The 17,075-nt window shown below is 39.8% G+C and overlaps 2 protein-coding genes across 4 annotated transcripts in view; one reads left to right on the top strand and one right to left on the bottom strand.

Moving 5' to 3' along the window:
* Nucleotides 1–1,717, top strand: part of rimbp2b (RIMS binding protein 2b) — a 108,308-nt gene extending 106,591 nt beyond the window's left edge. For all 3 annotated transcript variants that reach the window (XM_082555906.1, XM_082555908.1, XM_082555907.1), the window contains one exon: nt 380–1,717. In XM_082555906.1, coding sequence (XP_082412032.1) covers nt 380–406 — 27 coding nt within the window. In that variant the 3' untranslated portion in view covers nt 407–1,717. The remainder of the gene's footprint in view (nt 1–379) is intronic.
* A 2,732-nt stretch (nt 1,718–4,449) lies between these two features.
* piwil1 (piwi-like RNA-mediated gene silencing 1) lies at nt 4,450–16,732 on the bottom strand. Its single transcript, XM_082555923.1, has 21 exons — nt 16,506–16,732; nt 15,972–16,083; nt 14,732–14,837; nt 14,303–14,431; nt 13,989–14,203; nt 13,548–13,669; nt 13,253–13,333; nt 12,652–12,849; nt 12,185–12,293; nt 11,798–11,924; nt 11,335–11,452; nt 10,864–10,978; nt 10,597–10,784; nt 10,358–10,430; nt 9,920–10,120; nt 9,459–9,562; nt 9,214–9,284; nt 8,976–9,129; nt 8,573–8,698; nt 8,271–8,418; nt 4,450–4,880 (listed from the first exon to the last, which is right to left on the bottom strand). Exons 2-21 carry the CDS (start codon nt 16,038–16,040, stop codon nt 4,764–4,766), a joined length of 2,571 nt encoding a protein of 856 aa, XP_082412049.1. The 5' UTR covers nt 16,041–16,083; nt 16,506–16,732; the 3' UTR covers nt 4,450–4,763.
* Nucleotides 16,733–17,075: the final 343 nt, after the last annotated feature.

Below are 17,075 nucleotides of genomic sequence, written 5' to 3'. Positions count from 1 at the left end.
GCATGGTATATAGTCCAGATGCATGAACTCTTGATCATTTTATATAAAGATGAGTCTAGTGTAGTTCAACTTTTTGTATCTGCTCCTGAACACCTTGTTTTGTAAATTGCTTTCTTGTAAAGTAGCACGCAAAGGTCACTTAGCCTATGTTGCCATCAGAGAATCATTTCAGAAGTAACTCTTTACTAAATGTAAATATGTGATGTTATTTTTGTGTTTTAACAAATAATGCAATTGTTAAAAAAGAATATATTAATAGGTGTCATTAGATATTTCCTTCCTTGTGTTCTAATTTGCCATTGTCATAGTGCAAACTATTGAAATGCCATCACCATATTTTTTTGTTTTATTTCTTTTCCTCACCTGCTTGGCAAAACAGAAGAAGAGTGTTCATTTCACACCTTAAAGGCTCTGTTTCCGTCACGTAAGTGAGCAACTGAGGATACCAAGATTACGCTCCCCTCGTCTAATGCAGATGTCATGGGTACCCTTAGTTTCTGGTATGCAACATGTATACTTTGTATGACATTCCTGTAGGTTGTTTTAGGAAACTTCTCTGTGTTACCAAAAAACTTGATGCTGTTTGTTGGTAGGACATAGAAACCCTAGCCAATGCATTAGACAAAAAAAGGTGTGGTATCTTCAGTTGTTTCTCTGAGTGTTGTACATGACAATGTCCGTCTCCTGAAGCAAGGCTCCTGCTGTAAGTCATGGTAAGCTAAAAGGCCATTGTTGCACAGCGACCCTCAAATCTGGAAAATAACAGTTCAAATTAGATATACAGTAAAATCAAGGAAAAGCAGAAAATCGAGCAATTCTATGCAAAACCACATTCACAAAAATAAACATTTTAAACAAGCTTGTTTGGTTTTACACTTCAAATTGTCACGTTTTTTCTTCTTCCTGTAGCCAAATTTAGGATGGGTTTTGTTATTATTATTATTATTATTATTTTGCCTTTTCTTGTTTGTGATCTGGTTTTCAAATCAGTCCTAATCCTGTGAACCAAGATTAGCTAGTTGACGACCAAGAACTGGTTCTTAATTCAAGTGAGACTATGCAACTTTTGCTGCACAGCGACCACTGCAAATGGCACTGAAGGTGCTGTGCAAAACAGCTGCATTAGCATTTAGCTAAAATGCCAAGGCGGAAGCCTGACTCTGAGCAGTGGTGCATTTTATTTTGTGCTTTGACTTGTAATTGGACAAACAATTTTCTCTCAAAGGTCACGTAGACTAGCTTTCAAAATCACACTTCATTTTTACCCGTGTGTAAATTACTGTGCGTTGACACATGTATATATAAATGCAACTTCGTACAAATGTGATCTTTTGTCCTGTGTCTTCCCAAAGTGCAATTTAAAGGAGCCTTTTAGCTCATGATTACAGAAAAGGAAGAGTGGCTGGTGGTTTCTCTGTAACCCAGTTGTATCAGTAAATATGTATATGTAAGAGGGAGGAAGGTGAATGTGATGTAGATCTGTCCCAAAATGCAAATGTATCTTTTTATGTGAGAGGAACTGCCCCGCCTTTGACAGTGTTGGGAAATGTTGTCACCTTAAACTGATGTGGAAGTTAGTCAATGTCAAGTCTAAAATTCCATGTTCCTGTAGTTTATTCATAGCAGCTTCATTTAAAAAAAAAAGAAAAGAAAAAAAAGCTATATGTACAAACACTGTTTCTACCTGACAGAGTGGGTGGGGTGGGTCAACATCCAGGGAGGGCAGTAGACTTCAGAGCTATGCTGGCCCAGCTGAGACAGAAAGGACTTAAGAGAAGGAGGGGAGTAGTGACAGGGGTGTTAGAGACGGTTGGCTTTTTAACACCCTCAACTGTCCCTTACGGGTCTCCCATTAGGTTCCATTGGAAAAATCGGGTCCGCCCAGAAGAGCAGCCTCTTCCACAGTGCGTCCACACATCCCTGGCTCTGGCCCCGCCACCGTGGGGCCCGGCAGTCCCATCAGGGCCCCAATGGACATGTACTCCTCCAAAAAGAAACAGGGACTGCTCTCCAAAGGGAAGAAACTATTGCAAAGACTTGGCGCTGTAAAATAATTTCTTGACATACTTGGAGAGTGTCAGCCATATCCTTGTAGTGTTTTAAAAACAAACTCATCCAAATGCAGTGGACAGGTGGCATTTGTGAGCTTAGCAAATGCTTTATTCTTTTACATCTGTTGTACACTAGAATATTTGTACTTTGTCGAACAGTATCCACTCATATTTTCAAAAACATTTCATATTACGGTCCCAAGACCTCATAATGTCGGACGATGTAGTGATCTTACCTCCAACTCTCTGGCTGATGAGATTTTGCTGTAGAAAGGAAAGACTGAGCCTGCAGCGATTTTCATTTTCTGCTTGGTCAAGTGCGACACTTAAGAGACATCATGAGTCAAGTGTGTTGTACACAGAAACCAGAATGTCGTTCAAATACTGAGGGCTCACTTAAACCTTGGAGTCCAGTTTGAATTTGATGTGAAGATGGATTTGAGTGTCTTTGAGCTAGTCCAAAACAGCCAGTCGTAAATTGTACACAAGGTTTGCATGCGTTACTTCAGCACATTCCCTCCTGGCCCCTTCAGATCGCATACGATGCAACGGGGTTAGTGTGGAACCTGGAGCATGCAGTACTTTTAAGTCAGCATAGCTGACATACTGTGCAGTAAACGTTGACAAATCAGCAGAATTAACTCCTTCTCTTCTGCCCTACTTCAACAGCTGTGATATAGGCATATTTCCCTCCCCAGAGACGTGTCAGCAACAAGCACATACTGTATTTACTACAGGGTCTTTGCAGTCAAATCAGCCTAAATGACAATGCCTAGTATATCCAACCTCCATGTATTTGCCTTATAATTGCACAATGGGTAGTACTTTGTCCAGTAGAGCAGCGGTCCCCAACCTTTTTTGCACCATGGACCGGTTTATGCCCGACAATATTTTCATGGACCGGCCTTTAAGGTGTCGCGGATAAATACAACAAAATAAAACTAGTACCGGTACCAAAAAAACGAAAATGTATTCATAACACACGTGAAAAGACCAAGGAAAACTGAGTAAACGATAACAAAATAACCCTGAAAACTATACATTTCACACCTGAGCCTCAACTCTCGTGGCCCGGTACCGGTCCGAGGCCCAGGGGTTGGGGACCGCTGCAGTAGAGCATGCAGTTTCATGCCTACTATTCATTTATGTTACTTCATAAAAGGCGTTCGCAAATGTCAATCCCAACTTGTGACATGCAGGGTATTGTGTGACTGTTGTGTTTCCATGCGACAGAGCTTACGTAGAACTATTCAAGTCTCCAGTGTTGTCGTCCATTTATTGTTAAACCTCTCAAAAATAAACATTTTTGTAATCCTAGAAAAACTTTTGAAAATTCTCCCCCTATACCAAATTCATATGTATGGAGATTTTTTTTAAAGTTGACACTATACTCCCAAATTAAAACATGACTTTACAGTTGCATTAAAGAAATAGTTACTGTGCGATATGGCATCGGCAGATCAAATCAGCCATTGTACTGCGGTGGATTTCTAACATGCAACACTTCTGAGCTTCACTAAATGCTACAGGTTTGATGACTTCACAGTAGTAAACAGTGAGACACAAGGCTACCTCTATGCTGCCCCTCCTAACCCAAAATATATTTGATCTGAAATACTTTTCAAGCCAATCCGTCAGTGATGCCTGTTCAGTGTCCCACTTTATGTTGGTGCAGGATACAAGTACTGTATATCGATATATCTATATATATATATCTACACCTTAATGTAGAGTAGTGAATGTACGATGAATTGAAGGCCAATGTATTTTCAAAGCTGCCCTAAGGGATTGTGCAGATGTCCATTCTTGTGCGTGAAATGGAACAGTCCACCACCTCCTACCTTACATCATTCAGTTTCCCCATTTCATCCTCCCATGCCGTTTAAATCCAGACTATTTTCTATACACAAGAGTTGAACTGAAACTGCCAAAAACAAAGAAGAAAAAAAAACAAAACAAGAATGTATGCAAAACATTCTGATGCTTTCTGTACAATTCTCGGCCAGACCGCCATCTGCACCTACAGTAAACTGATGAACACCTTTTTCCTATTTACGAACCACTTCCTCAGACATTGCTTCTCTTCATTTTGAGTGACTGTTGCTCTTTTTGTACTTTGTCCATTTGTAAAATTGTTTTTAAATGTTTATACTTGATTTTCAGACTGCCTTTTTTGTACATTTAAATTTATAATCAAACAGTTTAAGCTTTCCCCATGGTGTCTTGAAGACCATATTGTTTAAAAGTCTGCAACTGTGTGCTAGCTTTATGATAAGAATTATCAGCCTATATTGATGGTTACAAATTATTGTGTGGGTGTGCATGTGCAATCTTTTATATAAAAAAATAAATAAATTTGATATTTTGTAATGTAATATTGGACTGACTTGCTTTGAAATGCCAGGAATTACAAACAGATTTATTGATTTGTGAGTAAATGAATACAGAAAGTGTGACAGCATCTAGGTTAAATCTTGTGCTGCAAATGATAACAATAAAAGGCTCAAATATAACAAAACCAAAGATTATAGATACTCAACAAAAAAAAAAAAAAAGACTTTCCCCATCACTTAAAGTATAACTGATCGAACTACTGCATTCAATTTGGCCTCCGAAACAACAACTACTAAGCTCAAACAACAACAACAACTAAGCTCAAACAACAAAAACTAGTAAATAAGATTTTCTATGCAAACTGGGCCTTTTTAATCTTTAAAGGTAGAAAAGCTGGTCATCCAGCTTCATATTGGGCTCTTTGTGGATGCTCTGACCCACAAGGAAAGCCAACTTGTGGGCGTACTGGCAGGGAGCAGGCACTCTGATGATCCCCTAAAGCACAAAGAAAAACAATCAGGCATGACCAACACAATGCCAAAGCCAGTGACATTTACACAGTCGGGGAAAATTATTTGATCCCTGCTGAATTTATACGTTTGCTCACTTACACAGAAATGAAGTCTAATTTTTAATGGCAGTTTTATTTTAACAAATACAGAAAAAAAAAAACATATCAGAGTTATGAATGGATTCACATGTCACTGAGTGAAAAAAGTATTTGATACACAAGTAAAACACAAGTGGGTACTTGGTGAAGGAACTCTTGGCCAGTACAGCCGTATAGTCTGTCACCAGGTTTGCACACATCTCTGGAGTGATTTTGGCCCGGTCCTTTTTACAGAAACTAAATCCTTTAGGTTTCTCAGTTGCCACTTGGGAACTCAAAGCTTAAGCTCCCTCCACAGGTTTTCTATACAATTGAGGTCTGGAAACTGACTAGACCACTCAATGACCTTAATGTACTACTTCTTTGGCCGGTCATCATCATGGTGGAAGACTGATTCGGACTAGGGCTGCCACGATTAGTCGACTATCAAAATCGTCGACGACTAATTTAATAGTTGATGTGTCGTTTGAAGCTTTGTAAGATCCCAAAAGACGCAGGAATAAGTAGGAGTATTTAAGGGTGTAATAACGGACTGAAGCAGAAGATGGCAGCACTGCATGTACAAGGATGCCAGCTGCCGTTAAACCTTGAAGAAGAAGAAGCAGTGTCCCAGAATTCGTAGCGCGGCCCTGCTCAGTTTCTAACAATGGCGGCAGCTAGTTAGTTTTAACTTTACTCTTATTATTCTTTCTGGGTCACAAAATAAACGCTTAACATATTTTCAGGCGAGAATGTAGCTGTGTAAACTTCAAATATCTGCTCAGTTTATCAAGACACCACATATTTTCAAAAGCGCTCCGACGTTTTCGGAGACGCCTGTTACCCACCAGCTCGATAGCGAGCCGGGGTTCAAGGCTCACCAGAGCCGGTGAGAACACCGGACTCCCGGCAAATCGTTTTCAAACCCAACGCCGTCTTTCACTACTCAGGTTAAACATATATAAGTCAGTTAGATAACTTAAAAATGTTATCGTTTGGCTTTTTTTTATTTTTATTTTATTTGTTCCTGAGTAAATCTGTTTGGCTGAGATTAAAGTTATAGTTTTTACACAGCTGAATAAACATCAAGCAGACAACTGATTATCAGAAGTGTGAGATGCTGGAGAATATACTCCGGTGTCCTGTTATATTTTAGATAGCAAGGAGCAACGGCTGAGTTTATTAAACTCCACCGAAACAATCTGCAGATTTCACTAAACTTTAAACTATCATCTTGTCTTTATTTTTAGTTAACACATACCATAAACACTTAAAGCTGTAAACTAATGATAGTTATATAAGAGCAGATGCTGCTGGTGCAATAAGCTGTACGTTTTACGTCCAATGGATGCATGATCTGATTAGTCGACTAATCGCAAAAATAATCGGTGACTAGTCGACTATCAAAATAATTGTTTGTGGCAGCCCTAATTCGGACCCACCTTTAGTCTTCTGTGCTCTTATCGGAAAAACACCTCCAAAGTACAAAGTTTCCACCTTCATGTTTGACTGCAGAGATCATGTTCTTTGGTAATACTCTGCATTTCTTGTCCTACAAACTAGGGCTGCCACGATTTGTCGACTAGTCACGATTACGTCGACTATCAAAATTGTCGACGGCTGATTTAATAGTCGACGTGTCGTTTGAAGCTTTGTAAGATCGCAAAAGACGCAGGAATAATAGCAGGATTTAAGAGTGTAATAACGGACTGAAACAGAAGATGGCAGCACAGCATGTACAAGGATGCCAGCTGCCGTTAAACCCCGAAGAAGAAGAAGCAGCTGTGTCCCAGAATTCATAGCGCGGCCCAGCTTAGTTTCCAACAATGGCGGTAGCTAGTTAGTTTTAATATTACTCTTATTATTCTTTCTGGGTCACAAAATAAACGTTTAACATATTTTCAGGCGAGAATGTAGCTGTGTAAACCTCAAATATCGGCTCAGTTTATCAGGACACCACATATTTTCAAAAGCGCTCCGACGTTTTCGGAGACGTCTGTTACCCACTAGCTCGATAGCTAGCCGGGGGCTAGGTCACTAGCGCCGTGAGAACACCGGACTCCCGGCAAATTGTTTTCAAACCCACCGCCGTCTTTCGCGACTCAGGTTAAATATATATGAGTCACTTAGATAAATTAAAAATGTTGTTGTTTGGCTTTTTTTTTTTTTTGTATTTTATTTGTTCCTGAGTAAATCGGTTTGGCTGAGATTAAAGTTATAGTTTTTACACAGCTGAATAAACGTCAAGCAGACAGCTGATTATCAGAAGTGTGAGATGCTGGAGAATATACTCCGGTGTCCTGTTATATTTTAGATAGCAAGGAGTTTATTAAACTTTACCGAAACAATCTGCAAATTTCATTAAAATTGAATAAACTATCATCTTGTCTTTATTTTTAGTTAGCACCTTAAAAGCTTAAAGCTGTAAGCTAATGATAGTTATATAAGAGCAGATGCTGCTGGTGCAATAAGCTGTAGTTTTACGTCCAATTGATGATGATCTGATTAGTCGACTAATCGCATAAATAATCGGTGACTAGTCGACTATCAAAATAATCGTTTGTGGCAGCCCTACTACAAACACAGCGGGTTGAGCTGATGCCAAAGAGCTCAATTTTGGTTTCATCTGACCGCAGCACTTTCAAAGCGTTCTCTAAATCATTTAGTTGTTCACTGGCGAACTTAAGATGGGTGTGCCATGTGCCTTTCTGGTGTCCGTAGTCCCAGCTGCCTTCAGATCTCTAACAAGCTCCTGGCATGTAGTTTTGTGCTGATGACCACCTTTCTTGTGCACCCCATGAGCAAAGATCGTATGTGGAGCTCCAAACCGAGGGCAACTGATGGTCATTTTATATTTCCAGATAATTGCACCAGTAATTGTCACCTTCTTACATCCCATTCCCCGTTTGTCCTTTGACAGCTCTTTTTCAATTACTGAAAAATATAATTAATTGAAGAAATTGATTCTGTAGACAGGTGTGCTTTATAATTAGACACTCTTGAACTCTTTGATTGTAATTTGCCAATTTGAGTCAGAATTCTGGCTGGGTTGTAGGGGATCAAATAATTATATCACTCATTGATTTTTGACTGATATTCTCCCTCCATTAAAATTAAATTGTATTGCTTTGTAAATTTCTAAATTAGAGTCGATCATTCAAAAATGTCATCATTTAATGAAAACTCCTTAAAAACACTGAGGAGAAAGACACCTGATTATGACCAGTTTAGATGAAGACAACATTTTCAGTGTAGAAAGATTTCTACTCAAAAAGGTCACTCTGATGCCAGCCTACCTGCCAGTTGTAGTACATGTGGCAGAGCTTGTAGGTGAGCCGCTGCATGTGATCTGGCTTGAGTCCACTGGTGTCATACACGACATTGTAGTGGGTTGGTGAGACACTCCCACTGCGAACAGCTTGGCTCACAATATAGAAGTCATACCTAGAAAACAAACGTGCAACAGTACTGTCACAATACAACTGCTCCTATGTAAATATCAAAAGACCGTTAACAGCTTTAAAAAAAAAACAAAAAAACAAAACAAACAAACAAACAAAAAAAAAAAACCCCCGCCCCCCCTCAAAACAAGACGTACCACTCTGGCCGGGTGACCTCTGCGTCAACGATGGTGCCAGGAGGAGGATTGGACACCTTGCCATTTATGTGGGCGAAAAACCTGCTGCTTATGCGCTTCTTCACCACCACCACACTCAGCTTTGGGCTACAACAAAAGGACAGAGGCTCTGGGAAAACCTGACACTTCTACTAAATAATCTCAACTTTGTTCTTTTGATGCTCAGGAATAAATACTAACAGCACTACAAAAATGTCCATGTTCCAACCAGTCATTTTACTTTACTGTCCTTACAATTCTCAAATCAAAGGAAGGAATCATGTATGACCATTTGTGTTATCAAATGCAAATTTAACTGCCTCTGAGGGCAACCGTTTTTAGAGATTTAAAAAACACCATAACCGTTGGAGATGTAAAAACTCACTTGTAGTCTTGCCCCATTGACTTGATGGAGTCCATGATCTGCTGAACCTCATAGTTCACCACACTGTGCAACTGCCCATCCCCCACTCCGTCTCGGTAAACGATGATGCGTGAAGGCAGACAGCCATTGAACCTCAAATACTCTTTCAGGGCAGCTGGAAAACAAAGTGTTAAGACAGTTTCTGAGATCCTCTGTGTATTTAAAAGTAAAAGTTTTTGAAATGACAAAAGAAACTTGCCACTCAAAGTCTTCTTCAGCTCATCCATGATCTCCTGACCTTTGTGCTGCAGCACACACTTTGAGAACCACCTTGAAAAACATTTGAATCATTAACTGTACTATTGCATTTAAAGGCTGGGAAACCACACACACACACACACACACACAAAACGCCAAGTGAGGCCTTGTTTGCACATGTTGAACATAACCGAGAGCATTGCACTGCTCCCAGTGTGAATTCCCAACTCAGTTACAGAAACCAACCTGCTCATGCTTTGGTTGAGACTGGCCACTAGAGCACCAATAGACCTTTTCCCAGCAGCGGTGTCATGGTAGCAGTCGATGCCCACGATCATCAGCTGTTTGAGCTGCACAAACATGACAATATCACAAGGGGTTGCCACAGCAGGTAGCTCCGGATGTATGACTTAGCAGATTTTCTTTCTTTTTCTTAATGTTGGACAGCTACAGAACCATAGATGATTTCTGCACCTCCAGAGATCAAACTGGGGATCTATTTTTAAGAAGTCATCCCAAGGACAGTCAGAGGCATTGTGAACCCAATCAAACCAGTTTTGGATGAAAGGGGAAAAAAAAAAAAAAATACATTCTCATCTAAAGCACCAGAAAGTTTAATCAATTCAAAAGTTACTACTCTTTGCTTTCCAAAACACCTTAAACTTTAATCTCTGACATCTGAAGTATTTAGTTTGTGTGGGACTTACAGGGATTTCCACACTCCAGAGTTCCCCTCCCATCTTGCAAGCCATCTGCAGCGCAATCTTTGTAGCTATAGTCATGAGTGCCTGAGGTCGGCTGAGGGTACGGGCCACCACACACTGGCTGGGAGTGGGGCAGTCCACACAAAGGAACTTCTTAACGCTGTCATACTTATCCTTCCTGTTGTTGGGGAGGACTACCACCACCTAACAAACAGAAACACTTTGAGGTCTGGTACCGCTTTGGGAAACGTCAAAATTAAGATCCCTGATGGCAAAAATGCAATGTGACATAACTACAATACACTGACCTGCAGTTTCTGTCAGTTATAAAAAATGGCTACAATTCGAGCATTTAAATGCAAATGTGGTTCATAAAAAACATTTTAGACCTGAAAACTGAAATGTAAATGTACAAGTGTGTGCACTTCACACATCACCAACCATCTCTATCTGGGGTCCAACACTGTGCCGCAGGGCTGCGAGGAGAGATTCCTGATGATCTTCATACTGTATCCTACAGAAAAACAAGGATGCACGATAACGTTTGTGAATTAAAAGACAAGAAAAAAAAAAACCTACAAGTGTTACAGTCAAAAATTTCACTTTACATACGTGACAGTCCATTGTGATAAAAAAAAAAAAAAATGTGTTGCAGAAATACTTAAAAATGCTAAACTCACATGACAGGTTTTCCCATGGCGATTCCCAGTGGGCCTGAGACTCTGCTGAGAGTCTGTAGAAGAGAACTGGCTTCATTGCCGTTACGACGGGTGTGAAAGAGGAGCCAGTTGCTCAAGGGAGGAGCGCTCATCACAGCTAATCCACGCATCTCTTTGGCCCAGTCAGCGGCCCAGGGGTTGTAGTCATACTATGTGATAATTATATTAAACATATTAAATGAGCCCTTAAATGTATCTGTTTAATTAACTGAGAAGAAGAAATTATACCGATCTTGACCCCTGGTAAATCCTCTCCACAGGGAGGACTCTGCCAGCCAGATTTAGAAGTTGCTTATCAAAGCTGAGTCCCCACTTATCCAACTCGGCTTGCGCGTCAGCGTTCCTGTGAAATAATTTAAGCTGTAAATCAAAGCCAGGAATCTTACAGACAGAACATAATGACGAAGAAATTTGCAGTCAACTTTTGAGTATATTATCAGAACACCCAAAGTGTGTCTGAGATGAAGACAACTTCTAGGAAAAAAAAAAATCAGAGCTTTAATTGTCATGATCAATTGAAAATATATGCCTCAAAAATCACTTCTCTTAAGCACAGTATAGATGTGACAAGTCCAGTATTAACACTAAATCATTGTTTTATATATTATTGCCTAGCTATTAAAGACCACCTAGGCAATAACTCAAAACAATCCGTTTATTTCTATTCTGATTCTGATTCTACTAGTGACTGTCACCTACCTCTGTATATTAGTGATAAATCTGTTGAGGCGTCCCTCCCTCTGCTCTGGGGTCAGTCTGGTGTGGGTACTCAAGTCCTTCATGATGCTGAAATCAGCTCGCATCTTATCAGTCAAGCCTGTTAAACACAACCAATCAAAATGTAAAATATCCAATTCCTATAAAAAGTTAGTTATAATAAAACAACTTCCTTGTAAAACACATCTGAGGCCAATGTTTCAGGTATCAGAATAAACAAACTAAATACCTTCTTGTGGATTACTATTAGTGAATCTAACTGCAAACATTTCTGACTTGTACCTTGTTGAAAGTGGTACATACATGTTTGTAAGATTAGCATTGTAACTTTAATGCAGACGGACTGAGGTCCTTAGACGTGAAGCGTATATTTACAGATGCCTGCAGATGAACAAAGAGGCACATTTATCCGAAAAGGGCCAAATGGCACAGAATAAGGTTAAACCTGTTAGGTAGCACAGCTCTGGGATAAGCATGGCTGGACCAGGAGGTGGCGCTCCAGCAGGACCCATCCTCTTCACATAGCTGATCAGCAGCACCTGGTTTTCATCAGTGATGTCCAGGCCATATTGCTAAGAACAGGAAGTATAAATATTTGAGTGTGGACTGAAACTGAGGCAATTTACCATAAAGTTACTACTTGCAGCACTTTAAAAACTTTGCACCAGTGACACTAAATGCAAATTCTTTCTTAAATTTTGCATCTGAATTTTAGCCCTTTAAATAGTTAGATAATTTTAGTTCCATTTCTTATATTTGCCTTTGCCAGTAATTGTCCATGTAATGAGAACTTGAGGGCTTTTTTTTTTAATGTTGAGTGCACAATACCCACACTCTTGTAGTAGTTCTTAAAGGAAGTGTCAGCATCTCCCCTCTTGAATGTGTTGCTGGGAGTGTGATCCCAAGCAATACCATCAATCCGGTAGGTTTTGTTGTTGTACCTAAACATTAGAAATAAACACAAGTAGTAAGTCACATATGATTACACATACGCACTGTGAAACTAATGCATCAGCGCACAGGTGTCGAACTCTAGGCCTCGAGGGCCGGTGTCCTGCAGGTTTTAGATGTGTCCTTGATCCAACACAGCCAATTTAAATGGCTAACTTACTTCCTAAACATGTCTTGAAGTTCTCCAGAGGCCTGGTAATGAACCAATCATTTGATTCAGGTGTGTTGACCCAAGGTGATATCTAAAACCTCCAGGACACCGGCCCTCGAGGCCCTGAGTTCGACACCCCTGCATTAGAGTGATACACATCACAAGTACAAAAACAAGATGCTAAATGCAAATCTTACTTCGTGAGGATTATGAGCCCGACAAGCTCCTTCTCACAGATCTCAGTAAAGCGTTGACTTCCACATTGCTGCCTCAAGTTGACCATAAAGTCGAGGACTGTCTCACTGCGCAGCACCTTGTGGCTCACGTCAGTGCACATCATGATACAGGACTCGTACTGCAAGATGTTGGTGGTGTACCCTGGCCAGATGGTCAACCTAGCATAAAATTTTAAATAAATACAAATAATAATTATTTTTTTAAATTACGTAATTTCTAAAACCGTTAAGAATACATTGCTTTTACTTTGACATTTATGAGGAGTTTAAAAGTTTCAGATCTAACCGACACCATCAGGTTTTAGAGGAAATTGTTTTAGCTCGTAATGTTTTTTTTAAATACCTGTTGATAAGCAAATACCCCCCAAACCCTTTTCATCTGGCAACTATGCCAGGCACAATCATGTATGAGTGGGCAAAAACTGTGAGGACTTTGCCTGCAGACGGTCGATGTTACTGTGTACTGAGAAAAATAAGTTCATTCATGTTGATACATGTAAAAACTTTTGCAGTTAATGTTAGGCCTTAAATTTTAATATAAGAAAAAACAAAAGAACTATACTTGTGCTGTGGGATGTTAAGGGGATCACTGGGGCTGTAGTAGTTGCGTCCAATCTGCTGCATGTTGAGAATTCTCAAAATCCTGTAGACATTAAAGCTTCCAGTCATCAAAAATACTTTGGTGAGTTGTACCAACGTCAAAATGTTTGCAATTAAATGCAACTATTTACTTTACCGATCAACAATCATAAACTACGAATCAGTTGCAAATCACTTCATTAAATTGGCAGACGCATTCGAAAAATATTGCAGCGCATCACTTTTTAAAAAGAAGCTCTGAAAGGTGGAAAGCTTACCTTCGGAATATGATATTGTAAAACTGAATGCACACTGGTGAAGAGGGTGGCAGTTCATTCGTCAGGGTGATTGTTATCTGAACCTTCTCTCCATTTCTGGTCTCGCTATAGACCACAGTCTCCTAAACACGAGGGTTAGACACTGGATAAGAGGAAAATCCAGGCTTGTCAAAAGACCACAACTTTCCAAGCCACCAAGCAACGCCTTTGTCAACTCCTGTGCCATTTATAATATAACAACTACTACTTTGAAAGAATTACAGGAATTCAGTGTTTTGCAATCAATAACTCCAATCTCTCAAGAGATTAACACTAACCTGATCATTCAGGCTGACTGATTTATGGAAACCAACTCTTTTTACAATGATAACGAACAGGCAATTCCATCTGCGTGCACAAACACTTTCTTCATAACGCGCGATGTTTGGAGCATCACAGTACCTTGCTGTGCAATCTGTTCGGCAGAAAAAGCAGAGCTCCATCGAAGCTCCGTGCTGAGCCAAGTGTTTCCTCGTGCTGGAAGAGGAGCGCAGATCTCAGGCGTCGCGACTCCATTTGTGGTTTGAAGTCCACATGGTACTGATACAGAACCCACTGAGGGCGGGACAGGATGCGAAAGAAGTTTGCGGTCAGCTGAATGGGATTACCAGTTACTCCTGAGGAAGTGAACACACACAGAATTTTAGTAGTAATTTTCAAACCTCACAGATTACAGAAAGTTACATTTGGCATCGTTTCGATTTAAAACTACTGACCGCATTTGGATTCCTTCACATGCTCCATTGCCTGCCTCGTGTTAACGCCTGCATCATGAAAATCCCGGCGGCGTCCACCTCTTTCTCCAAGCTTCACCTGCTGAAATCCAGCTGAAATCTGTAGAAGAGCTAATGAAAACAAATGAAGACTGTTAACAGTCCACATGCACTAATATGAATGTAAAAAACAACAAGGCAATAGTGTCGGTCTACAAATATATAATCTGCATTTTACATTTCTAGCAATGCACAGAAAGTGTTATCGAATCGGACTGCCTTATTTCTTTGCACAATTAGAAGAGATGGTTTCCTCTGCAGTGCAGTCCTCATCAGTTTACATTTTTAACTTTACTTATAAATGGAGTAAAGAAAGGACAAACAAAGATATTTAACAGAAGAAATGTAGCTCGACTTTTTGTTTGACTGCACCTTCTGCACTGAAGGGTCCTGGAGCACCTTTCTGCCTCCCTCTACCACCCAGGTCCCCCGCCTCTGGGGGAGGGGCAGCTGCTGGTGCCGGCTCTTGGGCCTGACTCTTGAAGAAAAAAAACAAAAAAACAAAACAAAAGGAAGGTTGGAGAAGTGACGTCGCTTTAAGCATGGTCATTCTTTTCACGAGAAGGAACTTAACTCTGCAGACACATTTTTGACAATTACTTTTAATGTGCGCATCCAAGAATGAGATAAATATACCAGAGAGAATGTTTTCCCTTTACATTTTCCACAGCACATTAATGCTGCAAGTTCTCAGTATTTTCTGTAGTAAATAAAGAATTACGCTTGGAAAACGTTTTTCACACCTCGGCTTGTTTCTGCATTTTATGCAACAGGGTGAGACAAAATTATGTAAAATCATTTTAATCTGGAAAAATTCAGATTTAAAGTCCAACTTTAGAAATGACTGCCACTGTGTGCCGTTTCACTTTTAACAGGTGAGAAGAACAATTACGTTCTGTAAATGAAATGCTGAGCATGTTTTATGCAGTACATGTCTTTTTCAAAGAGTATGGGCAATGACAACAGTGAGTCCTGTGGATAATGGAGAGAATTCCCACTGTGACAAAAAAAAATAAAAAATGCAGAAATGCAGTCCTGACACATCATTTTTCTTAGTTTCATGAGTCACTTCCATTTTATTTATACAGAATGGGTTAACAGCTAATTATTTCAAGGTATTTTATATAGTGAGGTAGATCTTGATAATACAAGCACAAAAACAAATGGAGCAACCCTGCTGGTGCATGTTTGAGGTAAATTTCAGTATAGAGGGAAAAATACTGGCAGTCGGCACTGCCATCCCTCAACCTTTTAACTCATATGGTACCAATTTGAAAAGCCTAGATGATTTCCTTCTCCAGTTTTGAATTCACAAACTTGTCCAGTGCGCATGCCCAGCGGTGTGAGGACATCCTATAAGCCTTTTCCGGGTGAGGGGTACAAAAGAAATAACAAAAAAACCCATAATAACTTGTTGGCATTACAGATACAGACCATTGGGTAATATAAGGCTTGGCACAGTAAATATCAGCCTGTTGTCTTTCTATCGGCCATGCGGCCTAAGCTGTATGCACCACTGACCCCTGCTGAATCAAAGTAGTTAACCAGCGTGTAACGGGAATATGATTTTTTTTAAAGGATTATTTAACAGTAAATTCAAAGGTGTCCTTACCGCTCCAGGTGCTGCAGTCTCCTGCCCACGCGCTCTTCCTCTGGATCTCGCTCGTGCTCTGCCAGTCATTTTCGCCCCCTCTCAATTTTTTCGGCTGATGAAAAGCGATACTCTAAATTTTCAGCGATTAAAAAAATGCAATTAATTTTTGCCAACCAAAATTTACCGTTGCAAAAACATCAAGGCCCTCTACTTTTACCCCGCCGCCATTTTGTGATCAAGTAGAATCGTTACACCTGATGCTAGCTAATGACCACATGCTAACGAGAAATCCGATTTTTGTGTACGATTGTTTTACAGAATAAAATGTGACATTCTTGTTTGCACATTAATTGCATGCGTTATCCAAGATTTTGACTGTAAATTGTAGCGTTTTTTGTCAAATAAATAGAGACCAATGCGTTAGCTAATTAACATCTGCCCATTAACGGTAAGGCTATCATTAATCGATTTCAATATCAACTTTAAGAGTCACTCTCAATATTTACTGTCGTTTTCAACACATGTTGTATGATATTAACTAAGAATACTCACTTTATTTTTTTCTTTTCTTATTATAAACCGTCCTAACTTTCCCTTACAGCAGGTGTCCCGGTCAAAGAGGAAAATGAAATGTGCACAATGTACTTATAGGCCGCATCACTGAAAAAATTAATACGCTACTGAGTTTCATCGACTTTCTCAACAAACGTCTTGAGATTAAATAATGTATTTAATCCACATATCAACCATATATTATAAGTATATTATAATTATATCCGGGCAAAACGGACCCATCCATGACGGGATACCTGTAATTACAAAATGCACTCCCCCCCCCGAACTATGTTTTTAAGCGGAGTGGTTTAACCTGATACGGTGGTTGTGTGTGCATTTTTTTAAAATAGTGTGATTTCAATTTTGGCCACTAGATGTCAGCAAAGCTGTAGAATTAAATTTACAGACTCAGGATGACCGCTAATACAGTTCATCCAGCCTCTGATGCGGGCCTTAAACATATGGTTGCTGGTTGTTGGCCTGAGATTTCACCCGACAGGCCAGTAAGAACCTGTAAGAATGTTTCCTAAAGAATGTTTCCTAAAATTTCACCTTGACAAGGATGAC

The sequence above is a fragment of the Aulonocara stuartgranti genome (genome assembly GCF_965226115.1).
Source record: "Aulonocara stuartgranti genome assembly, chromosome: 12".
Classification (NCBI taxonomy): domain Eukaryota; kingdom Metazoa; phylum Chordata; class Actinopteri; order Cichliformes; family Cichlidae; genus Aulonocara; species Aulonocara stuartgranti.
The sequence above is the reverse complement of the archived record's forward strand: the minus strand, read 5'-3'. Positions and strand labels throughout refer to the sequence as shown.